At 40.4% G+C, this 26,846-nt stretch overlaps 1 protein-coding gene across 1 annotated transcript; it reads left to right on the forward strand.

Annotated features, from left to right (window-relative positions):
• Positions 1–806: 806 nt before the first annotated feature.
• AMD1 (adenosylmethionine decarboxylase 1) lies at positions 807–25,295 on the forward strand. Its single transcript, XM_043592115.1, has 9 exons — positions 807–1,254; positions 17,132–17,218; positions 18,372–18,498; positions 19,068–19,170; positions 20,251–20,293; positions 20,427–20,571; positions 20,917–21,009; positions 21,086–21,241; positions 21,646–25,295. Exons 1-9 carry the CDS (start codon positions 1,145–1,147, stop codon positions 21,784–21,786), a joined length of 1,005 nt encoding a protein of 334 aa, XP_043448050.1. The 5' UTR covers positions 807–1,144; the 3' UTR covers positions 21,787–25,295.
• Positions 25,296–26,846: the final 1,551 nt, after the last annotated feature.

Below are 26,846 nucleotides of genomic sequence, written 5' to 3' on the forward strand. Positions count from 1 at the left end.
AACCAGTTTCTAGAAATAGTTTTAGAAAATAAATTCCCACCCGTTGACCTAATCGAGCACGTTGTTGCCAGTGCTTCACGGCAGCCGCTGAGCTCGGCCAACTCCAAGGCTGGGCGAACCACATGGTTGGAGGTAGGTAGAGCCCTCCGAGGCTGGGCGCCACGTTGCTTTTCCCTTTTTAAATAGGCAGACAACGCTTCGGGCTATTGTGTAAACGGATCGAGAACTCCTTTTCCTCGAACATCAGCTAAGGCAGGGGTAGAATTAAAGCGCCTTCTAATCCGACCCTCGGCAACATGTGCGTCACGGACAAATACTGAGTTTTAATGTGTGGCTTCTTTCGTCCTGAGGAAACACATACTTTAGAGAATGGCCAAGTACCACGGCAATCGCGGTGAACTGCACAGGATCAAAACCACCACGCCATCCCAGCAGTGGCCACCGCCCCCGCCGAACCCCGCCAACCCTAAGGATCCACCCATGTTCTCTGCTAACCAGTTTAACGCAGCGCGGCGCACCCTTTCCCCACTCCGTTCCCGTTCTCCCCACCCATTCTGCATTCGACCCCAAGCTCTCAGTCGCCAGCCGGACAACACAGCGCCGTCTCCCGCCCAAGGGACAGCGCGAACCCAAACCGCAGCGCGGCGGGTAGCTCTCCGCGCTCCCGGCAGGCGGGCCGCCAGCCAGCCGCAACTCGGCGGCTGCTGATTGACAGACGGGAACACCTATGAGCCTCAGGGGCGGGACGCTGCGTCACTTCCTGGCCTTTCGGGGGAGACGGCATATATAAATGCGGAGCTCACGCAGCGCCCTCGCTTCCACAGTATGGCCGGCGACATTAGCTAGCGCTCGCTCTACTCTCTCTAACGGGGAAACAGCGGACTACAAGAGACTGAACTGTATCTGCCTCTATTTCCAACAGACTCACGTTCAACTTTCGCTCACAAAAAAAAAAAAGCCGGGAAAATTTTATTAATCCTTTTTTAAAAAAAAGTTAATATAAAATTATAGCAAAAAAAAAAAAAGGAACCTGAACTTTAGTAACACAGCTGGAACAATCCGCAGCGGCGGCGGCAGCGGCGGGAGAAGAGATTTAATTTAGTTGATTTTCTGTGGTTGTTGGTTGTTCGCTAGTCTCACGGTGATGGAAGCTGCACATTTTTTCGAAGGGACCGAGAAGCTGCTGGAGGTTTGGTTCTCCAGGCAGCAACCCGACGCAAACCAAGGATCTGGGGATCTTCGCACCATCCCAAGGTGGGTGCTGGGGGCTGTCGCTGCCTGGAAGGCACCAGCCACGGGCTGGGGTCGGGGGCCCCGGGTTCCCGCAGCCTTCAGGTGGGGGTGGGTCCGCGGGCCGGGCTCGTTTCGGCTGCCGTGGAGGGGGGGCTCGGTGCTGGGGGGAGCGGCCGCGTCCACGCGTGGCCCGAGCCGACTTCTCCCGCCGCCGTTGCCGGACCGGGCGCTGCCCGGGGGGAGGGGGAGGAGGCCGGCGCTCCGCGTGCTCAGGTAACGTCCTCCGCGCAGCGTGCGGGGCGGCGGGCGGCGCCACTCGGTGTGGTTTGTGGGCCCGCGCCGTCCGACTTTCCCCTCCGGAGTTGGCGGTCGGGACCCCGGGTGGGGGCGCCTTGGGGCCGCGCGGGCTGCCGGCAGGTGTGGCTCAGAGAGCTTAGTCAGGCGCTACTTCGGGCGTTCCCCTCTCGGGGAGCGGGGAGGGAGGGAGTGGGTTTGAAGCCTGGCTCGTTCTCTCAGCGTGCTTCGGGAGGTGGGGGCTCTCCCGGTCTCGGACTGAGGGTCTGGCGCGCAGGCCTCCCGCCCGCGGTCGGCGCTGGCAGCATGTGGCGCCCGGGCGGCGGGGATTGGGCGGGAGCAGTGGTGTCGCAGTGGCTGGGCCCCACCGCCGCCCTAACGTGCTCTGCACCAAAATGCTTTTCGGGGCGGCCCCGGAGCCCACCGAGGCTGGCCCCGGAGACTCTTGACCTTGGCTTTGTAACCTGTTACCGCGTCGGCGGGTTCCGGGCGAGGTGCGGGGTGGAGAAAGGTTTGTCTAAATTTACGGGCTAGAGGCCCGTCCGAGCCAGGACATAATACCTTTAATGCCTAAGCCTGCAAAGGAATCTGGGGCCCCAGCCTCCCACCCCCGGCAGTCACGCGAGAGCGCTGGGCTGATCGCGCAGAAAAGAAGAGGTCTTCTCGTGGTCTTGGGAAAGCAGAGAGCAAATGGAAGTACAGGCGGTGGCGAAGGTGCCTGGGCCTTTCCCGTGGCGCTCACACCGCTAGGCACCCCTTGCCTTTCCGCGCACAAGTGCGGCGAGTGTGACGGTGCGGCGGAGGAACCGGCGCGGCTGCCTCGTTGAGGCGACGACCAATGAGCTCCTGGGCCCGACCGAGAGCCTGGCCCCAGGGTGTGGGCCAATGGGCGTTTCAGGAATGTAGGCTGCGCTCGCTGCAGTCCCTGACAAAAAGCAACTGGAGAAGGGAATCCAGGCGGACACGTGCTGCCGGGACTTTTAAGGCAGTAGGTCTGTCTTGAAGGATCCTCTTGCTAAAAGCGTCGTGTTAGCTAGAATGTGACAGGTCTCATTTTTCAAGCTTTGTTCGACACTTAAAATGTCTAACGTAGACCTTCACTATGTGCCAGGTTCAGCTTTAATCACTGTATTATAGGAGGCAGTTACTTACAAATACTGGGAAGCTTAGTATTTCCTCCATTTCACAAAGGGGGAAACTCCCTGGTGGTGATATGCGTCTGGTGAAACAATTGTGATCAGATAATCTAGAAAATCGTGTCATTGAAGAACTAATGAATAAGTCTCTCATAAGGTGGTTAACAAATGGTTTTGCTCTGACTCTTTAAATGTTCTGAAGCTTTATTTGTAAGCACACATTCTTAATAAAGGGAAGAGGGCTTTTCTTCCTTCCAAGTTCTTAGGCAGAAATGCCAGAATTTAAGCTTGGGCTTTTTTGCTTAAGTTCCCTGAGTGAAGGAGGAGGGTGAAAGGGTTATAAAAGGGCAGTTTGCTTTCTGTAAGAACCACTGTTCCTTTGTACTTTGGTCAGCAGAAATTGTTTTGCTCCCTCAGTGTGGCTCTTAAAATGATGGCAAAAGTTAAACCTTCAAGGACAGAATATTGTTTTGTTCGTGATTTGGTGCGGTAATTTTATAGACCTTTAACATTCGTTAAATCACTATCTTGAGAGATTATACCACACTTAAGCTGTTGTAGATAGAGCAAGTAAGAACTGGAAAACCTGTTTAACTGAGAGGTCTTTTGGCAACCTTGGTAGGAACTTTCTCTGTGACCTGTCAATCAAGCATAAATAAACTGCCTCTGGAATATCTAAATTTGAATTCAGCATTTAATAACTAGCTGTTTGATGTCTCTTCATCTCTAAAATGAAGACAGTACTGGTACCTACCTTCATGGAGTAGTTGTGAGGATTAAGTGGGTTACTTTAGGTACACTACTTTAAAAACTGACACATAGTAACCACTCTAAGTTATTATCTTTGGGGGTTTTTTGTTGGGGGGGTTGGGGTTTTGGGTTTTTTTGCTTTATAAAGGCCATTTTTTTTCCTTTTCCCTCTTTTCAAGCAAACAAGGTTGTAGAAGAAAATATGTCAGATGGTAGTCTAAAAGACTACATATTAAAGGGTGTCCTAGCAATTTGATGTATTTTGACTCCAGTAGAGGAGATAGTGTCATTGGGGAGTTTTAGATTGCACCATTATAATACATTCTACGAAGTATTTTATCTTTGTAGCCTTATTTTTATTTAATGATAAAATTTTATTTAGTGATAAAAATGTTGAAGGCAGAAAGACCTTATCTCCACTGTCAGTCATCCATTAAAATGCAGACAGACATTTTGTGTAGTGTTTTGTGTCAACATACCACAATTTTTTCATTCTGTTAATGATCTTAACTTAGCAGGTTTGCATCCTATTTAAGATATCTTTACTCACTAGAGGTTAATGAAGATGTTCTTTTTTCCTCCTAAACTTTGTTTTGCTTTTTGTATTTAGATCTGCATTTCCATCTGGAATTGATTTTTATTTTTAATATAGTATGAGGGAATACAATGCACTTGAAGCAAAATTGGCTCATCTTTCCAAGCTTTAACTCCCAAGTTCATCTAGAACTGTTCTGTTAAACATTTCCTACTCTCCTGTAGGCCATTTAGTAGAATTCACCTTAAGTATAATCTGAACAAAGTATGTGATATGGAGAATCTTTTTACTAACTTCTCAAAGGAGACATGGAGCACACTATACAGTTTATGGTTTTGTTATTTTAAGTAGGAAAATCCTGTCTGGACTGGGTTAAAGAATGCTGGTTAACAATATGGACATTTTTAAGAAGATCATTTTCTTTTTAATGTTTATTGTTTATTTTTGAGGGAGAGACAGCATGAGCAGGGGAGGGTGAGAGAGAGAGGGAGACACAGAATCTGAAGCAGGCTCCAAGCTCTGAGCTGTCAGCACAGAGGCCAACATGAGGCTCGAGCTGACAAACCGCGAGTTCATGACCTGAGCTGAAGTTGGACATTTAACCCACTGGGGCACCTGGTTGGCTCAGTCAGTTGGGCGTCTTCAGCTTAGGTCATGATCTCGCGGTTTGTGGGTTTGAGGCCTGCATCAGGCTCTGTGCTGGCAGCTCAGAGCCTGGAGCCTGCTTCGGATTGTGTCTCCCTCTCTCTCTGTCCCTCCCCCTGCTCATGCTCTGCCTCTCTCTTTCAAAAATAAATATTTTTTTTAAAAAGCAGTGTTGCATATCAATAAAGGAATAGATGATGTGTTCTAAAACTGGCTTATTTCACACATTATATTATAGGAAATGGCTGCTATGGGGAGGAAGTCTGTTGGAAAATTAGAAATTTTGAGGAGAGGAAAGGTTTTTTTCTTTTGAATTCATAGCCCTGAGCTATTATTCTTAGTAATGAAGTGGGTTCAGATGGGAAATTGTAGTGGAGGCGAAGAGAATAAAAATTATGGGAAGGTTAGAGGTGTATTATTTGCAGTTAATGTGAAACTATAAAAACTACAATCTAGGGGCGCCTGGGTGGCGCAGTCGGTTAAGCGTCCGACTTCAGCCAGGTCACGATCTCGCGGTCCGTGAGTTCGAGCCCCGCGTTGGCCTCTGGGCTGATGGCTCAGAGCCTGGAGCCTGTTTCCGATTCTGTGTCTCTGCATTCTCCCTCTGCCCCTCGCCCGTTCATGCTCTGTCTCTCTCTGTCCCCAAAATAAAATAAAAACGTTGAAAAAAAAAATTAAAAAAAAAAAACCTACAATCTATGGTGGTCATGTTGGAAACAACATTAGGACAAAGTGGGATGTTCTGCCATTTCTCTCCTTCAAATTTTGTAAGCTACAATTTAAATCACTATCCGTATAATTACTGCTACATTCAGTTGATTACTTTCAACAGGTGCACTTTAAAAAGGGGGGCTTGGAGATAGCAGTTTAAACTTTTTCAAAACTTTGAGAAAGGTAACAAGAGAAGCTTACTTCAATAGGAAGCTTTTCTACTTCAAACCTTTTTATACTAAAAGGTTTCTTGGGTAGGGGTTGTAAATTCCTTCAATGTAAAATTACTGATTCTGCAATAGTGTGCAATGATGTAGTCAAGTAAGGCAGGAGTTCTAGGAAAGTTAATTTTGAGGTATGACTTAGAATCCTTGCAACCAGCCCTCATCCTTTACAAAAAATTAAATTGTAGTTTATAGTGTCTGATCTGCATCTTAGTAGGATCCAACTCTGGGTGACATGAGTGATAAAACTGCTCTGAAGGGTTTCTTCCACCTGCGAGCAGCATTCTGTTCCTTCAGACATTTACTTTGTAAAATTGAGATTAAGAAACATCTAACACGTAGAGCACTTGGGTGGCTCTGTCGGTTAAAGTGTCCGACTCTTGATTTCAACTCAGGTCATGATTTCATGCTTTGTGGGATCGAGCCCATGTCAGGCTCTGCTGCACTGCTAGCATGGAGCCTACTTGGGATTCTCTCTCTCTCTCTCTCTCTCTCTCTCTCTCTCTCTCTCTGCTCTTCCCGTTTGAGCTCTCTTTCTCAAAGTAAATAAATTAAAAAAATTTTTTTTAAGCATCTAACATTAAATTTACCATTTTAACCATTTTTTTGTAATTTTCTTTTTTTGAGAGAGAGTGAGGGGGGGTGCAGAGAGAGTGGAATAGAGGATCCCAAGTGGGCTCTGCTCTCAGCCCAGAGTCTGCTTCACATCTTCTCTCCCTGTCTCCCTGCGCCTTCCCTGCTCCTGCTATCTCAAAAATAAACATTTAAAAATACTTTTATAATTTTAATTTTTTTTAATTTTTACTTATTTTTTTAAAATTTACATCCAAGTTAGCATATGGTGCAACAATGGTTTCAGTAGATCCTTTAATGCCCCTTACCCGTGTATCCCATCCCCCCTTCCACAACCCCCATTAGCAACCCTGTTTGTTCTCCATATGTAAGAGTCTCATGTTTTTGTTCCCTTCCCTTTATGTTCATATGTTTTGTATCTTGAGTCCTCATATGAGTGAAATCATATGATGTTGGTCTTTCTCCGACTGATTTCGCTTAGCATGATACCCTCTAGTTCCATCCACGTAGTTGCAAATGGCAAGATTTCATTCTTTTTGATTGCCAAGTAATACTCCATTGTATATGTATGTGTGTTTGTGTGTGTATACCACATCTTCATCCATCCTTTGGTGGACCTTTGGGCTCCTTCCATACTTCGGCTATTGCTGATAGTGCTGCTGTAAACATTGGGGTGCATGTGCCCCTTCGAAACAGCATACCTGTATTCCTTGGATAAATACCTAGTAGTGCCATTGCTGGATCGTAGGGTAGTTCCATTTTTAGTTTTTTGAGGAACCTCCATACTGGTTTCCAGAGTGACTGCACCAGCTTGCATTCCCACCAGCAATGCAAAAGAGATCCTCTTTCTCTGCATCCTTGCCAACATCTGTTGTTGCCTGAGTTGTTAATGTTAGCCATTCTGACAGGTGTGAGGTGGTATCTCATTGTGGTTTTGATTTGTCTTTCCCTGATGATGAAGGATGCTGAGCATTTTTTCATGTGTCAGTTGGCCATCGGGATGTCTTTGGAGAAGTGTCTATTCATGTCTTTTACCCATTTCTTCACTGGATTATGTTTTTTGGGTGTTAAGTTTTTATAGATTTTAGATACTAACCCTTTGATGTCTATGTTGTTTGTAAATATCTTCTCCCATTCCGTCGGTTGCTTTTAGTTTTGCTGATTGTTTCCTTTGCTGTGCAGAAGAAGCTTTTTGTTTTGATGCGGTCCCAATAGTTGCTTTGGTTTCCCTTGTTTCTGGAGACATATTGAGTGAGAAGTTGGCTGCGGCCAAGATCAGAGTTTTTTGCCTGCTTTCTCCTCTAGGATTTTGATGGCTTCCTGTCTTACATTTAGGTCTTTCATCCATTTTGAGTTTATTTTTGTGTATGGTGTAAGAAAGTGGTCCAAGTTCATTTTTCTGCATGTCACTGTCCAGTTTTCCCAGCACTACTTGCTGAAGAGACTGTCTGTTGGATATTCTTTCCTGTTTTGTCAAAGATTAGTTGGTCATACGTTTGTGGATCCATTTCTGCGTTCTGTATTCTGTTCCATTGATGTGAGTGTCTGTTTTTGTGCTAATACTGTACTGTCTTGATGATTACAGCTTTGTAATACAGCTTGAAGTCCGGAACATTTAAAGATATTTTTAAATGATGTGTACACCCAATATGGGACTTGAACTCCACCCTGAGTTCAAGGGTTGCACACTCCACCAACTGAGCCAGCCAAGTGCTGCATTGGGTTATTTATTTTTGTTCTTGTGGAAGTTCCTTATATATTCTGAATGTTTACCTTTTATCACCTATTTGATTTGCAAATATTTTTTCTGATTCTGTATTGTGTTTTCACTCTTTTGAATGCTTTCCTGTGATGTGCAAAAGTTAAGTTTGATACAGTCCCATTTGTCTTTTTTTGCCTTTGTTGTCTGTGCTTTTTGGTTCATATCTAAGAAAGCACTAACAGATCCAGTCTACTGAAGCGTTTCCCCATGTCTTCTAGGACTTTTGTAGCTTTAGGTCTTAATTTTTGTCTTTAATCTATCTTAAATTAATTTTTGTAGATGGTCTTAGGAAGGATCCAACTTTATTATTTTGTGTAAACACCCAGTTTTCCTAGCACCATCAGATGACTCCCCCCCCCCCAACCCCCAATTTTGTAGTCTTGGCACCTTTGTTGAAGGTCATTTGAGGCATTTACTTACTATATTTAAAAGTATGGTCAGTTGTCCACTTGGGGTCTTGTTGAATCAGATAACAAGTCGTTTTAGTTGTTTCTTTTCCCTTGTAAACACTCCAGCTTGTTCTGTTTTCATTAAATCACAGACTATTTAAGAAAACTTTAAATATAGGGGTGCCTGGGTGTCTCCGTTGGTTGCATGACTCTTGATTTAGGCTCAGGTTATGGTATCACGGTTAGTGAGATGAAGTCCCGCTTATGGTCACTATCAGCACTGAGCCTGCTTGGGATTCTGTCTCTCTCTCCCTGTCCCTCTGTCCCTCCCTGCACATAAGTGCACTCTCTCTTTCTCTCTCAATAAATAAACTTTTGGGGTGCCTGGGTGGCTCAGTCAGTTGAGCGTCCGACTTTGGCTCAGGTCATGATCTCACAGCTCGTGAGTTCAAGCCCCGCATCAGTCTCTGTGCTGACAGCTCAGAGCCTGGAGCCTGCTTCGAATTCTGTGTCTCCCTCTCTCTCTGCCCCTAACCTACTTGTGTTCTGTCTCTGTCTCTCTCAAAAATAAATAAACATTTAAAAAACTTTTAAAAAATAAATAAGGTTTTTTTAAAAAAAACTTTATTTTTAACATTTTATTTATTTTTGAGGGACAGACCAAGCACGAGCAGGGGAAAGGCAGAGAGAGAGGGTGACTCAGAAACCGAAGCAAGTGACTCAGATCCGAGCTGTCAGCACAGAGCTGGACTCTGGGCTCAAACTCATGAACTGTGAGCTCATGACTTGAGCTGAATTTGGATGTTTAACTGACTGAGCCCCCTGGCGTCCCTAAAAAAAAAAAAAAATTAAATATAAAATATAAAATTTTGCTTTTCTGGCATAGTGATCTAAGATTATTTGATCCATGTACTGTTATTAGTAAAGAGTATCCTATTTTGGGGTGATACATGATCTGGTTGTCTGGGATCCAATAAAGCTTTATTTACAAAAGGAGGCTTGGGGCGCCTGGGTGGCTCAGTTGGTTGAGTGCCCGACTTTGGCTCAAGTCATGGTCTCATGGTTGTTGAGTTTGAGCCTTAGGTTGGTGTTGGTTTTTCACCTTTCTTTTCATATACATGCATTGACATTTTTGGTTTTAGTTCTCTTACATCTTGCCCCTTGATTTATTCATTCTTTGAAAGCCTGTGGGCTATTCTAAGATTGTCTTTTTGGTTGATAACCCATCCAGTTGTTTTAACAAGTGTTGTGGGTTTTTTTTTTTTTATGTTTTTTTTGAGAGAGAGCATGAGCGAGGAAGGGGCAGAGAGAAAAGGAGACACAGAATCCGAAGCAGGCTTCAGGCTCTGAGTTGTCAGTACAGAGCTCGATGTGGGGCTCAAACCCACAAACCATGAGATCATGACCTGAGCTGAAGTTGGACGCTTAACCAACTGAACCACCCAGGCACCCCAAAGTGTTTTTTTGTAATGTTGATTTATTTTGAGAGAGCACCTGTGCATGAGTGGGGAGGGGGCAGACAGAGAGAAGGAGAGAGAATCCCAAGCAGGCTCTGCCCTGATAGCACAGAGTCTGATATAGGCTCGAACACACGAACCAGGAGATCATGACCTGAGCCAAAACCAAGAGTCTAGATGCCCAGCCAACTGAGCCACCCAGGCACCCCTAAAGTTTTTTAAAGCAATTGTGTTCTCTCATACTGTGACTTTGAAAAAATACTAGATGGTTTCTATTAGATGAGGAAGAGCTTGGTTGCAAAAAATTATTAACTAATGAGTGAGTGCAAGAGCATTCTGGTGTCCCTCAAGGTGGAATAAGCACACTGTCTAGCGTTTACTAAAAACTTTGGACAGAATGCATGGATCAGCTGAGGATTCTGGAAAGTAAATGTTAGCAGGTGAATTGGAGAAGGAAACCATAACTCAAAATAGCACTGAGACAGCTATGATTTCCTGTTTTTTATTTCCTTTGGTTATCTCTTGGGGTGGTCTGAAAAGCTGCCAGAAGCTGGTAACTGCACACTAGGTGCAGACAAAAAGAGCTCCGAAAGAGGGCCAACCTGGTCCAAGAGAGTGGGGGAAAATCTTTTTTGTTTTTGTATTGCTTTGCTTTGTGTGTGTGTGTTTTGGCCAGAAGAACTGTGGTCCCAAAAGTAAAGAGCATCATGGATATATCCCTGTTGATATTTTTTCTTTTCATTTCCCTGTTTGGCTAGAGAGGGACAGATAGCCAAGGCAGAGCGGAGAGAACCAAGAATTGGGCCCTCACCCTTAACCAGAAATTGTCAGCAAGATTATGGGGAGGAGAAAGGTGAAGAAAGTGATCCCATAAAGATGTATATGAATACCACTGAGCTGCTCCTGTATGGATTTGATCACAATTTATCAAAGGCTTTGAAAAGTGATAGGTCACCTCCCAGTCCCAGTCTGGCCACTGGGTGACAAACAGAAATCATAACATATAACCCATAGAAGTTGGGTAAAAACTTGAAGACTGAACTTAACCATTTCAATTGCCTGCTAAAAGAATTTTTTTAAATTACTTTTTTAATGTTTGTTTATTTTTGAGAGTAAGAGAGGGAGACACAGAGTGTGAGCAAGGGAGAGGCAAAGAGAGGGAGACAATCCTAAGCAGGCTTTAGGCTCCAAGCTGTCAGCACAGACAGACCCCAACATGGGGCTCAAACTCCCAAGCCGTGAGATCATGACCTGAGCTGAAGTCAGATGCTTAACTGAACCACTCAGTTACCCCTAAAACAATTTTTAAAAATCAGCATGCTCCGTAGGATTTAAACAAGATTTAAAATTATATAACATGATCAAAATGCTAAGGATGCAATCATAAATTAATAACAAATCACCAGGAAATTCTCAGCATCCATCAAAGGAAAAAGACTGCAACTTCAAGGTGATGCAGATCAAGATTTACAAACAGCTATCATAACCATTCCATAAGAAGTAAGAGCGGATTTTTTTTTTTTTTTTTTTTTTTTTTTTTTTTTTTTTTTTTTTTTTTTGGTATGTGAGAGAGACAATCTGAGGGGGGTAGGGGCAGAGAGAGAGGGAGACACAGAATCCAAAGCAGGCTCCAGGCTCTGTGCTGTCAGCACAGAGCCTGATGTGGGGCCTGAGCCCAGGAACCATGAGACCATGACCTTAGCTGAAGTCAGCCATTCAACCAGCTGAACCACCCAGGTGCCCCTTGAAGTAAGAATGAATACTCTTAAAAGGAAAGACGAAGTCTTAGAGAAATAAAAGAAAAAATTTAAAAATACAGCAGGAAAGGGGCACCTTGGTGGCACAGTAGGTTGAGCATCTGACTTTAGCTCAGGTCATGATCTCGCAGTTTGAGTTCGGGCCCCACATTGAGCTCACTGATGTTAGTGCAGAACCTCCTTTGGGTCCACTGTCCCCACCTCTCCCCTGTTTGTACTCTCAAAAAAAAAAAAAAAAAACAAAACAGGAAAATAACTACTGGAATAAAAAGTTTATTGGGTGGTCTTTAGTAGAATGGAGATGACAGAAGATTGACTGAACTTGAAGATAGATCACTAGGAGTTACCCAAGTTGAACAACACAGAAAAGATTGGAAGAAATGTCCCAAAGGTCTCTCAGGTTCTGTTCAGACCAAAAAGTTTAATATGTTTGCATCAGCCGATGACCCAGAAAGAGAAGGGTGTGTTGCAGGAAAAAACCTGAAAACAGAACTATGTTCATTATAATGAGTAGATTCTACAACTAAATTATTTGGCCGTGAAATGAGTAAGTTTCATTTATGTAGATTAAAATAAGATGGCATTTCAAGTGGAATGATCTAGTTAACAAGATACACTTACCTTTTTAATAAGAATTGCCCTCCAAATACCTGAATTATTAGCATGACAAATTTAAACAGTAAAGGATCATGTAACTATTTTAAATTTAAAAATTTTAGGGCTATAGCGGGGGGCCTACCTGGCTCATTTGGTAAAGCATGTGACCTTTCGATCTCAGTCACGGATTCAAGCGCCACGTTGGGCATAGGGATTACTTTTTAAAAATAAATGAAAATTCAAGGCTGTTATTTCTCCAAATGTCCATAAGATCTCATCAGAATAATTACTTATTGCCAAAGTCAACAAATATTTGAGGACCTTCTATGAGCTGGACTAGGCACTGGAGATAAACACAATACAACACAAAGTCCCTAACTACACGGAATGAGTGTACTGGGATTGGCATGAATACCAAAATAGCCACACAAATACTAGGTAAGCATTCTGAGTTTGTTTTTTTTTAAACGTTTATTTATTATTGAGAGACCGAGTATGAGCATGGGAGGGGCAGAGAGAGGAGGAGACACAGAATCCGAAGCAGGTTCCAGGCTCTGAGCTGTCAGCACAGAGCCCGATGCAGGGCTCGAACCCACAAACCGCGAGATAATGATCTGAGCCAAAGTCGAACACTTAACCGACTGAGCCACCCTAGGCGCCCCAGCATTCTGAGTTTTAAAACCCTTTGAGGTGCCTGGGTGGCTTAGTCAGTTGAGGGTCCGACTAAGGTCATGATCCCAGTGGGGTTGTCGGATTGAACCCCGTGTCGGGCTCTGTGCTGAGTGTGGGACCTGCTTGGATTCTCTCTGCCCCTGCCCCCCACCATTATGTGTGCACGTGCTCTCTTTTTCTCTGTAAAGTAAAAAAACCTTTTAATGACATTTGGTCTGGTGGGAATAGTGAGGTGATTTGAACTAGAAGAAGGGGGCTGAGGACAGGAGTTCTAGGTAGGGTGAAATCCATTCCAGCAGTACTCTCACTCCCACATGGCATGATATGGGCAAATTGAGTTTATGGTGCCTAGGAATGGTTGGTGGAAAAGCCCAGTGTGACTGAAATACTGGGAATGGGGATAGAGCTAGTTACCTGTATATTTTGTCTGTGTGTTTTATTTATTTCAACTGTTCTTCTGATACAGTGTCTTTATATTGCAAATTTTGAGTCAAATGAGAAGGGGAATGCCAGGAGATAAGAAGATTAGATAATAGTTTATTCTCTGGGTGTAAAAAAGGATCACTCTGTAATGAGGGGACCTGGAACTGTTGAGGGATAGATTGACTATACTGAAAATAAAGAATGTAAGCTTATAGTGACTGGGATTCCTAGCCCCTTACCCTGTTTTGCCTTCTAGAAATCTTAATGCTCTTTAGGCAAGAGAATGGAATATTTGGGTAATCTGACTTGCCCAGGAAAGAACTTTAAAAAAAAAATAGTGATAGGGAAGGAGTTCCGCAGTGAAACCACCCAGTCACCGTGCCCTGCATAAAGGCCCACAGTAAATACACCCCATCCGGGTGTGTAGACCTTCTGACTAGCTAAGTCTTAGTACCCTATTCTTGGCCAAGAATCACTCAAAAGAAATGTTGAAAGGAAACAGTTGGGGGAAGATCTAAGGATAAATTAATGCATAGAAAACCAAACCAAATGAAAAAGCAGGACAACTTTTAAATCCAGAGAAAAACAAAGTTATACAAGAAAGAAAAAGTTCATAGAGCACAATTAAAAGTCTTAACATACTGTTAACACTGCTGTATGATTCATGAAAGTTAAGAGAATAGATCCTAAGAGTTCTCATTGTGGAAATTTTTTTCTTCTTTTGCTTTCTCTTTTTATTGTATCTGAGATGGATGCTAAACTTACTGCAGTAATCATTTCACAATATGTAAATCAAGCCATTATGCTGTAGGCCATAAACTTACATACAACGATATGTATGTCACTTATAAAACTGGGGGTGAGGGAGTCAGCATGGATAGTGAATAAAAACTGAGAAGGGGTGATAGGACTCAGTAGCATAGCCAGTGAGTGTAGAATTCTAATGGGTGAGCTGAATTCTAATGGGAAGTCATTAGGTAAGATCTAAATTAGATAAGCTCTAAAGAGAGACCCCTGTGCTTCAAAATTCGACTTAAAGCTTCTTGTATTTATAGTGTATTAATTATAATTAATATTTATATTAATATTGCATTAACATTATTTACCTTTGTGTTCAGTATTTTGAACACAGTATTTTTTTTTTTAAGTTTATTTATTTTTGACAGAGACAGAGTGCTAGCATGAGCTGGGGAGGGGCAGAGAGAGAGGGAGACACAGAATCTGAAGCAGGAATACTGGGTTCCAGACACGTGGGTGGCTCAGTTGGTTAAACTGACTTCAGCTCAGGTCAGCTCAGGTCATGATCAGATCAGTTGGTGAGTTTGAGCCCTGCATTGGGCTCTGCGCAGGCAGCTCAGAGGGTGGAGCCTGCTTTAGATTCTGTGTATCCCTCTCTCTGCCCCTTTCCTGCTGATCCTCTTTCTCTGTCAAAAATAAACATTAAAAAAAATTTTTTTTAGAATACAGTGGGTTCTGAAATGCATACATTAGTGAATTTTGAGTCTTAGAAATGGGAAAGCCCAAGCTGTTGCTTGGCTTCCTAAAATAAGAGGATTCAGATGATCAGTTTGTATTGTTCAGAACTGCGTCTTAATTGCAACTTTTTTTCTTTCCTAAATAAAAAATTGTACCATTTTAAAAATTTGAAACAAACTGCAAAAATATGTCCCACTCTAATGTGTATTTAAGTTTAAGTTTTTTCAGATAGGTGTCAGTAGTGTTCAATTTAACTAATTTACCCAACGTATTAATGTAATTACTGCCTTCTCTATTGGTCACATAATTGCCCACTGGGCCAGTAATAATCTCTTCTAAAAATGATGAAACAGGCACAAAATGCTGGTAGGATTGATTGGCACCGTGCTTGATTTTTTTTTAATTTTTTTTTAATGTTTATTTTTGAGAGAGAGCAAGCGACAGAAGCAGAGACAGAATCCTAAGTAGGCTGCTATTAGCTCAGAGGCAGAGCTCTATGTCATGAACCGTGAGATCATGACCTGAGCAAAATCAAAGGTCAGATGCTCAACCAACTGAGCCACCCAAGGCGTGCCACCTGTTTTTGTGCTGGCTGTATTGTTGAGGATTTCTTTCTTTATTTTTTGTATCTTTTTTTTTTGTATTATTTATTTTGAGAGAGAGCACAAGCGGGGGAGGGACAGAGAGAAGGAGAGACAGAATCCCAAGCAGGCTAATAATCCGCATCATTAGTCCAGAGCCCCATCGCAGCCCTCGAGATCATGACCTGAGCCAAGATCAGGAGTTCCACATTTAACGACTGTGGCACCCAGCACCCCTGTTGAGAATTTCTTAAAGATTCTTAACTGGATAAGAAAACTAACCATAATATGCTATTTTGGGGGGTATTCAAGAATGATCTGCCAAACATTAAGAGCCTTAAAAACATTTCTAGCCTTGGGGCGCCTGGGTGGGTCAGTCCATTGATCCTTGGTCTTCTGGCTCAGGTTATGATCTCACAGTTCGTGAGTTCAAGCCCCACATGGGCTAGCTGCTGTCAGCCTGTCAGCACAGAGCCTGCTTTAGATCCTCTGCCCACCCCCACCCCCCGCCCCCGCCAACTCTCTGCCTCTCCCCTGCTCATCCATGCGTGCGCGCGCGCTCTCTCTCTCTCTCTCTCAAAAATAAATTTAAAAATACTAAAAAAACATTCCTAGTATGTTTTTTTAACTGGTAATTTTAAGTTTGTCCTGTGGAACTGTTTTATGTATTTCTGTTTATAGTGGGCATGTTAAAGAGGAAGCACTTTAAAACATTTTTTTTAATGTTTATTATTTTTTAGGCAGGGGGAGGGGAAGAGAGAGAGGGAAAAACAGAATCTAAGCAAGTTCCAGGCTCTGAGCTATCAGCACAGAGCCTGATGCGGGGCTTGAACCCACAAGCCATGAGATCATGACCTGAGCTGAAGTTGGACACCTAACCAACCAAGCCACCCGGGCACCCCAAAAAGGAATCACTTCTTAGGTCTCAGATAAATTAAAACTACTTTATTTAGTTATGCCTATTTGACTTCCATTTTGCTGTCTATTACCTGTACTTAACAGACTACTTTGTTGAAATGGACATTTCCTGATCCTATTAAAGAGCTTGTAGTGTTCCCAAAATTGCCAGCAAAAGCCATTTTTCAAGTTTTTTATGCTCTTAGACTTGAGACACCACTAGGTATTATGATCATCAGCTGCCAAATTGATAGAAAATAGTATCTATACACTGAGTACCAGTTTACTTGCTGTCAGGCCTTTAAATCTTTTTACCAGGCTAATCAGTGAAGAAATGGTGCTCTTTAAATTGTAATTCCAATAGTAAGGTTTTAAAAATCTAAGAATTTGAGGGGCGCCTGGGTGGCTCAGTCAGTTGAGCGTCCAACTTCAGCTCAGGTCATGATCTCGCAGTCTGTGAGTTCAAGTCCCGCGTTGGGCTCTGGGCTGACAGCTCAGAGCCTGGAGCCTGCTTCAGATTCTGTGTCTCCCTCTCTCTCTGCCCCTTCCCTGCTCATGCTCTGTCTCTCTCCGTCTCAAAAATAAATAAAAACTTTAAAAAAAAAAACCTTAAAATCTAAGAATTTGATAGACAAAAAACACCTCATTTTAACTTAATTTCTTTACTGGCTTGCTGGTGATAAGGTAATGATTTTCCTTGGTTTATGGGCCTTTTTAATTTGCTCTGTGCATGGCTTACTCATTTTGTCATTTGTTTTTTCTTAATAAATTGTAAGTAGTGTATAATTTCCAGTTTTCCAGTTTACTCTTTGTTATTGAGTGGATATGTCAATTATAGATAGACTTTAGAAATAAAGCTAAATATTATTCATAAGAGAAGATGGAACAAGAATGTGACAACATAAAAAATCCATTGTGTAAATTGTTAGAACATTCAAGTGTGAGAGTTTTATAATTTTTATTCAAGTAGTCAAGTGCTGTTATGACTTAATCACATTTTTTTGTGTGTTAAATAATAGATCCGAGTGGGACATACTTTTGAAGGATGTGCAATGTTCAATCATAAGTGTGACAAAAACTGACAAGCAGGAAGCTTATGTACTCAGGTAAGTCCTGCAAAAACCAGCTTTTTAGCTACCTGATAACAGTCTGAACCATACATTCATTACATGGAATCGCAAATTGTTCCTCTGGATTTTAGTTCTATAATCATTTTTACTTTGAGAAATATAGTATAAAATAAAGTTTTGTTTGTTTGTTTGTTTAAGTTTATTTACTTATTTTGTGAGGGAGAGAGAGAATCCCAAGCAGGCTCCATGCATCAGCACAGAGCCCAACACAGAGCTCAACCTCATGAACGCTGTGAGATCGTGACCTGAGTTGAAACCAAGAGTCTGGACACTTAAACTGAGCCACATAGGCACCCCTAAAATGTTTGCTTTAGATGTCCCGGTGTGTTCTGAATTTTTACCTAATAGCTCTTCAAGATGGTTGCCATCTTTACCTCCTTGTAGTTAGCAGCAAGTATCTGTAAAAGGTGGTAGAATGGCATTGTCCTTTTACCCTCAGCCCCAGATAGAGAGGCGTTCCTGTTTAGTGTATGCCTCTCACTGTCAGAACTTCGAGCAAAGTGAAAGCGTAGCTTCTTCCTGTAAATACAATTGCTATAATAGAAGAAAGCCATTCAACATGTTTATAGGTACAAAGCTAATTTATTCAATGAAAATACTGATTTCTTATACATGTTATAATGGACCTTGGGGCTACTGGATTAACAAAGTACATAAGGTGTCTGGTTTGTTTTTATCACATGCTTATTATGTGCTAAGAATATAATGGTGAGTAAAAACAAACATTCATTTTCTTCATGGAGCTTATTATCTAGTGAAAGAAATAATGAGATGGTTACAGAAAAATGTGTGAGAGTGGGTAGTACAAGGTGAGACATGAATTTAGTAAATAATATCCTAAGATAGGTGAGGTGAGGAGGAAAGTTTAACAGTAAAAGGGGATTTGTATAATGAGCTAATATGCTTTGTACCTGATTCAAGACCTGTTTGTGGGGTTCTAGAACCTTAAACTCATTTTTGTATACTAGAAAGGGCGGGATACTGTAGTACATTTTATGCTTCCTTGAGATCCTCACATTTTAAATTAATAGCCAAATTTTAGATTGTAAATGATAATCCAATAGTAGATGAATTGTATCTCAGTAATACATAAACGTCATTATAACATTGTGACTTTTTCCAAATGCAGTGAGAGTAGCATGTTTGTCTCCAAGAGACGTTTCATTTTGAAGACATGTGGTACCACCCTCTTGCTGAAAGCACTGGTTCCCCTGTTGAAACTTGCTAGGGATTACAGTGGGTTTGACTCAATTCAAGTAAGTAATCAAACATTTAATCCTTTTTTCTAGACAAATGGTAGGGTTCTGTGATATGCCTAGTAAATAAATTTTGTATACTTCTTAGTTGTGATGGGTAGTCACTGATTTTTTTGAAACTAAATGTATACATGTTCTCAAAAATCATTGTTTCCATGCCTATTTAAAACCTCAGATCCAAAATTACTGCTCTAGAAATAATGTACCTTGTTTCTACTGCTGTTAAGACCCATCATGTATAGATTGGGTATTTTTTAGTTTCTAGAAACTCAGAGATGTGATCTGCATTCTTAATACATTGTTGATACTCTTCTCCAGCTTAAATAAAGTTGGTCTGTATGACAGTAATTCATGGATATTGCTCTGAAACCTTGCTCTGACACCAGGGCCTTCATTTTTGTTTGTTGGCCAGCAACAGATCACCTATCTTTTAAACCTATTAAAGGGAAAACATGTTAAATTTCATTGGAGAAAATATTTATAGATTTGATTTTGTTATGCATATGCAGAAAATAGTTGACTAGGAAAGGTGATAGAATTCTGTGTATGAAGTTATCTGTCTTTTTCAGAGCTTCTTTTATTCTCGTAAGAATTTCATGAAGCCTTCTCACCAAGGGTACCCACACCGGAATTTCCAGGAAGAAATAGAGTTTCTTAATGCAATTTTCCCAAGTAAGTTTAAATAGAATTGAAACTTGTTTCCTTAGAGGTTATATCCTTTCAGAGATCTTTTTATATTTGTGAAAGCATATGTATGCAAGGATATATATTAAGGATAAATATGTCAATAAAGTTAATTACAAATTCTAGATATGCACGGTAAGGTCAGTGTTGACAGGATGGAAGAAGAAAATGAATTGATAACTTGCCAGAAGGAGACATGATCTTTGTCTAGCCAGTTGCTCTAATTTATATCGAATTTAATGGTTATGAAGGCCGTGCTCTCTTCCTTCAGAAAAAGGTATAGTGACTTCATAAACCCATGCTAAGATGCTGTTCCATATAAGAAACTTGGGCTTGGCATTCTATTCAGGAATTGAACTGGCTTAAAAATGATAAACAGTGAGATCAGAGTGTCACTTCAACCAAATTGGCAAGATTTTCTTCCATTTACTAACTTTTTTATTTATAGGCCATCCTTTTTGAACTTCAAGGTCAGGGAACTAAAAGTTATCTAATCTAATACCCTTAATACACTTATATCCTAGAAGAGGCTGAAAACCTAGGATGATTTTACTAACTTGGCACAAAACCATTCACAGGCATGATTTAAGATTCCCCCCCCTCCTCCCTCACAGACATGATTTGAAAAGAAAGTCCAATTTCTATCCTGTTCTTAATCTAATATGAAACTATACAAGGCTGTATCAGTGCCGAGTATAATTTAGTGTAAATATCTTCCAGTTAATTTACTGTGTTAAATGAGGCTTTGGAACAACAATATGGAAGGAACATAATACATAAATGACTTGTATTTACTTGGGAGTGTATAGAGAAACAGGTGATCAAATTCCATTTCCTTAATGGAGTTTTAGGGGGAGAGGGTGAGCCATACTTTCCTCAGCACTCAGACTAACTCCCTAGCTGAAGTATATCTCTAATGATTTTTTTTTTTTTTTTTTTTTTAATGGGATGATGAGATCCTGCCTGCTTGGGAGGGAAGCACTGTCACCCTAGCTATTGGAAGAGTGGAGGCAAAAGTATCCTATGAAATGGAGCTGTTAAATTTATTTTATTCTCCTCCCTTAACAGATGGAGCAGCATATTGTATGGGACGTATGAATTCTGACTGTTGGTATGTTGGACACAGTTTTATGGGTTTTTTGTTTTTTGTTTTTTGTTTTTGTCTATATAGGATTTATTTTAAATTGCTATTTGTCATTTTCAGAAACTTTTTTTTTTTTTTTTTTTTTTTAATTTTTATATAGGTACTTGTATACTTTGGATTTCCCAGAGACTCGGGTAATCAGTCAGCCAGATCAAACCCTGGAAATTCTGATGAGTGAGCTTGACCCAGCAGTTATGGACCAGTTCTACATGAAAGATGGTGTTACTGCAAAGGATGTCACTCGTGTAAGCATTTTCAGGAATTGTTCTTTAGGACTAAATAATTTTAACTCAAAGTGTATTCTTTCTTTCTTTTTTCTTTTTTCTTTTTTTCTTTTTTCTTCTTTTAATGTTTATTTTTTATTTTTGAGAGAGACCGCATATGAGCAGGGGAGGGGCAGAGAGAGAGGGAGACACAGAATCTGAAGCAGGCTCCAGTCTCTGACCTGTCAGCACAGAGCCCAGTGTGAGCTGAAACTCACAAACTGAGAGCATGACCTGAGCCAGAGTCGTATGTTTAACCGACTGAGCCACCCAGGCCTATAAGTCTATTTTTCGAATTTGTATGTAATTCAGTCTTTCCTTTCCCAGGAGAGTGGAATTCGTGACCTGATACCAGGTTCTGTCATTGATGCCACACTGTTCAATCCTTGTGGGTATTCGATGAATGGAATGAAATCGGATGTAAGTAATATTTTGCTTAATTGTTAAATATTTAAGTGTACCCATTTCATTATTAACATAAAACTGTTTCTCTAAGGGAACTTATTGGACTATTCACATCACTCCAGAACCAGAATTTTCTTATGTTAGCTTTGAAACAAACTTAAGTCAGACCTCCTATGATGACCTGATCAGGAAAGTTGTGGAAGTCTTCAAGCCAGGAAAATTTGTGACCACCCTGTTTGTAAATCAGGTAATTTGTTTTATTACTGACAATAAAATCTTACAGGAAATAAGGATAGTGAATCATGTCATAAAACGTATCCTAAGATGGCATGTAACAGCAGATATCTAGAAGTACCACTGGGTGAGGTTATTAGTAGAAGCGATGCTTTGTTATTGATTAGACTTGGTCCTTGTTTTATATCTAGCCCAATTAATGGGTTCCTTGTCCTGTTTTCCCTGTAGACAGACGGGGAGGTGGGGGGACAACGTAGGACGATGCCCCTCTCCATCCACCCACAGGACAGCTTAAGTATTCAAATGCCACAGTTTCTTTAAGATAGTAGTCTTAAATACTTTCTAAGTGACTGTTGTGTTTGAAAATACTTCTGCAGATTGGAAGCACTAATGGTTGGTTTAAATTCTTTTCCCCAGAGTTCTAAATGTCGCACAGTGCTTTCTTCGCCCCAGAAGATTGAAGGCTTTAAACGTCTTGATTGCCAGAGCGCTATGTTCAATGATTACAATTTTGTTTTTACCAGTTTTGCTAAGAAGCAGCAACAACAGCAGAGTTGATTAATAAAAATGAAGAAAAAACGCAAAAAGAGAACACACATAGAAGGAGGTGGTGGCTGCTTTTTAGATATTGATACCGGGGGCCGTGCTTTCCATAACCACCACCTTGTAGCTGCAGAAAGCCCTAGATGTAATGATAGTGTAATCATTTTGAATTGTATGCATTATTATATCAAGGAGTTAGATATCTTGCATGAATGCTCTCTTCTGTGTTTAGGTATCCTATGCCACTCTTGCTGTGAAATTGAAGTGCATGTAGAAAAAACCTTTTACTATATGAAACTTTACAACACTTGTGAAAACAATTCAATTTGGTTTACGCACAATGTAATATTTCTCCAGGTATCATCCAAAATTCCCCACAGACAAGGCTTTCGTCCTCATTAGGTGTTGGCCTCAGCCTAATCATCTGGGACTGTTCTATTAAATTGCTGCCAGGATTTTACATCCAGTTACCTCCACTTTCTAGAACATATTCTCTACTAATAGTACTGAAACCAATTTCTACTTCATACAGATGTTTTTTGCAACAGTGATTAAAGTTTATCTTCCACGAGTCGAGTCCTCTTCAGAAAATGATTGCAGTTACCCATTTTGTGTATTACTATTTTAACATTATTGCTTCCTGTACCTGTACTTCCTTTAATTGATTTCATTCCTTGCCATGGTGTCTTGCCTCCCAACCCCTCCCCCCCCTCAATAAAGCAATATACTGTTACACTGTGGGTTTATACTAATCTTATACCCGGGAGGGGGAAGGGGAATGGACCCTGGGCTTAATTTTATTTAAAGGTCAAAGGAGTTTGTCCTCCTTTTATATTAGCATGGACTCTTTTGGGAGATAGTGACCAAAATAAACAATGGTGATTAGCAAAGAAGACACATAAATTTTACTAGGGTATACTGGCAGAACTGTTCCAGAAACTATGCCATTCTGTATTCCCATTAATGAGATTAGCTTCTCATGAGTACCATGCCTTTACTAACTTGCTAAGTGGTTGTGTAAAAGAATTTTTATCGCTAAGTTTATTGGCAAGGAAATAGAGATAAAGGTTGTATTGGATTTAGTAAGTCATCTCAGATGATTTACCTTACCTTTTGCTTTTAGCAGCTATCTCCAATAATTTTCATTCACAGTATATCATAAACTTTGGTTCAAAATGGAGTCTGTCTTTGCCATGTTATGACTTAAAGTTCTTTGACTTTGTGTGATGCATTATGATGGTGTTCTGACTTCCTGGTGTTCTTTCACCATGGTTTCATAGGATCAAGTGAAACTTCCCAGACTGAGAACTGTTCAGGATATTCAGACATACAGTGAAGCAGAATGCTATCCATAAGACATAAAATTCCAGACGTCTATGGGAAATGACTAAAAATACAGGCTTTGAGGAGTTGGCATCTTTTAGGTATATTTGCAAATACTGGGATATAAGCAGCTGAGAAAACAGCAAAGTTGACTAAATTTTGTATTCTTGTCCTCAAAGTTTTTTGATTCTTTCTGGATTGTTGCAGTGATGTTTTTTTGTTCCTTCCGTATTTATAAATGAAACACTTTTTTTAGTGTTTCTAAACATAAAATCTACTTGGTTTGAAATCAAGTGGTTGGAACACAAATTTTGACTTTTATTTTAAGCATGTTGATTCAAAGTTTCATTGAAGAAACTTTCAGTCAATGGATCAGTTTGATTCTGTAATTAGCACACAGTACCTAATTAATGTTTTGTACTGTTTTGAGGACCAATGCTCAAAGTGGATTTTGTTCTTGAACAGTGTCCCAGTAGATTTGATGACATTTGTTGGCTTGAGGTCTGATTTTTTTTTTTTTTCTAATAGATTTAAGATTTCTATCTAATGTTGAAAACTGCACAAATTTGTATGGAATAAAGCCTAGAAGAATTAAAACTGTAGATTGAATAGTAATCAAAATTAATCCTAGTGTGTATGATGGAGGAGGGAAAATTTTGGTGCCATAATTTCTCTCTTCATGGTGTTGGACTTAAATCAGTTGAAATGTATTTCTGTACCACAATTTAAGCTTCAATAAAAGTTTGCTTAATTCATTGTCTAGTGACATTCAAAAAGTTTTTTGTTGATGTATTTTTTAAATAGTATAGACCAAATACTAGCCATCTGCAATTTTTATAATTTGAGGAAATTGGTATTTGGTGGTTATTGTCCAATGTTTGAGTAATCATGAAGACAGAAGATCTTTAAGCTCCTGGGAGAATAAGTAATTTATACTCAGATTTAAACATTTCTTATTAGTGGCCTCATAACTAAAGCTTAAGAGAAATAGCTGGGCTATATATATACCAGGATATCAGAGTAGAAGAGGTAAGTGGTAAGAATAAAAAATTGTGTTTGTGAGTTTGGAGTTAAGTCAGAAGTTTGAAGGTGAAATGTTCCAGGTTTTATAGAATAGGCTCTTAATAGGTGAGGGAGAACAAGCTATAAACTTAACTGGAACAAAGTTATAAGCTTGATCATTTTTGCCATGTAGGTACATGTCTCATGATCACTTATTTGGCAAAATTTCAGTTCTTCAGTCCCTGTCTATAATCTGAAAATTGGAATCTTATAAAAATGTGTATTCAGATCTTTTTCAGAGAAAAGTATATTAGAGAACATTTTCTAAAATGTGAATAGAAAGGGGGTTGATCCTAGTTGTTACATATGTGATGTGTGTAATACCTCCAATACCAGGTTCTTTCACAAGAACAGGTAAGTGAGCAATGATATTCAGACACCTTAAGTTGCAAATATGATATTACACTATGAAAGGTAAAGAACCTTATTTTCATTGTCCTGGCCAGATAACTTGCACCAATTCCTCACTTCCCACCTTCAAACTTGATATTTCCATCCCCCCTTTTATTCGTGTTAAAATGGAAACTGTTCCTTTGGAATCTGTCCCTTCTACCTTGAGAGACCTTGTAACTGAGCTCTCTGCAGGGTTTAGCTAGAACACCGGAAAATAGATGAGATTTGTAATTCAACATTTTAATTGGAGAATTTTCAAATATATAAACAAAAATAGTATATTGAATCTTCATATCCTACCTTAAACAGTACTCAATTCAACTTTGATACATCTATCTGCACATCTTTGTAGGTAAGATTTAGAAGTTGCAATCTGCAGATCTTAACTACAATTCAGGAAAATGGACACTTTATTTAGCTCCCATCCATGTAGGGACAGAAGGTTCACTTAATCCCTATTTAGGCAACTCTACCCCACCCTAAGTTAATCACTTTCCCAAATTTTTTTTTTTTTTCCACCATAACATAGGGTCCCACCTGCCCCACTCTGGAACTTTATATTAAATATAAGGTATATACTCCCTACAGTGCTTTCATTTGGTATAAAGTTTTTGACGGGTTGAACCATGTATTCCTTTCTGCCAAGTAGTATCCATTGTATGAATGTACTATGATTTGTTATTCATTCTGTTACACATTGGTTTCCAGTTTTTGGAAAACAAATAAAGCTGCTATGAACATTTGCATACAAGTGTTTTTGTGGCTCCGGGCTGCCTTGTATCGGAGTACTGAACATGTTTTTATCTTTATTCGCCATTAGTATATTCTCTGAAAATGTTTTTGTACATTTGAATCAGGTTGGCTTTTTATTTTGAATAGAAAGTTTTGCAGATGTTTTCTAGTCTGGTGTTTCTTCGTTTTCCTAATAGTGACTTGATGAAGTTCTTAATCTCAAGTCTTGATTTATCAACTTTCTGAATGGGTCTTTTTCTGTCTCAATAAATCTACATAGCCTCACATTGTGGTGGTGGTGGTATTGTTTTCTTGTGAAACCTTCATAATTTTGGCTTTTACATCTATGATCCACCTCAGATTTCTATGTGTGGTATGAGGTAGGGATTGAAGTTTCTTTTTAACCCATGGGTTGTGCAGTTAACTCTGGCACCATTTGTGCTTTCTTTCACCATTTTAAAACAAAATAATTTGTTTTGGCATCATTTAAGTTGAATTACTTTGGTGGAATTTAAATTATTGGACCAGTTTGTTGCCATGCTTTGACTGTTCCATGGGTTACCTGTATTTCTGTGTAAATACTAAAACTCCTCAATTTATTTTTTTAAGTAAGCTCTACACCCAAGGTTGGGTTTGAAGTCACAACCCCAAGATGATGAGTCGCATGTTCTACTGACTGAGCCAGTCAGGCACCTTCAATTTCTACTTTTAAAAGAGACTGAGATTGAGTAATTAGAATTGGGTAGTATCCTGGGTAGGATCTGTTGTCATTTAAGTTTTTCTCAGGAGTGTTCTGTGTGATGTTTTGTATGATTTTCACGAGCCCTTGGTGCTAGTGTCATTTGAATTTTCTGATTTGTAATTTTTAATTTTTTAAATCTTTTATTATAGGACCTTGCTAAGCTCTTCATTAATGCACTGGTTAGGACCTCTAGTACATGTTGAATTTAAGCGGTAAGGGTAGACTACTAGGGGGCAAAATTCAGGAGGGGCTCCCAGACTGTTGCAAGCAGTCTTCTGAGAGAATAAGTACATCCTTTCATTTTGCTCCCTGGGGGCTTTGCTTGCCTGAGTCTTGTCCTGGTCCTCCATTAAATAAAGTCCTCTCCTTTAAGTTTTAGAAAGGAAACATTCATTGCATAGTCCATCAGAAATGTTTGCTGTTGGTTTCTACGTATAGATGTCTAGTTAGATGCCTTTTTCATATTCTCTGATTTTCTCAGGAATGGGTGTTGAATTTTATCAGACCTCTCCTCCCCCTTTTGGTACCCATGGAATGATCATACGGCTTGTCTCTTTAATCTGTTAAGATAATCCTGTCCTTGGGGGAGTTTAGTGATGGAACTTTAGGTTTAAAACAGGCTCCCAAATACTGGGGGCAGAAATGTCTTGTTTGAATAACTTTGCCCAATTCTCTCATTTCTCTTTCAAAATAAACATTAAAAGAAAATAAAGTAACTTTGCTCCAGGTTTCACAAATAGAAATAAGTGTTCAACTCTTTTAAGTTTATTTTGAGAGAGGACGAGCAGAGAAGGGGCAGAGAGAATCCACTGTCAGCACCTAA

This window comes from Prionailurus bengalensis, chromosome B2 (genome assembly GCF_016509475.1).
Source record: "Prionailurus bengalensis isolate Pbe53 chromosome B2, Fcat_Pben_1.1_paternal_pri, whole genome shotgun sequence".
Taxonomy (NCBI): domain Eukaryota; kingdom Metazoa; phylum Chordata; class Mammalia; order Carnivora; family Felidae; genus Prionailurus; species Prionailurus bengalensis.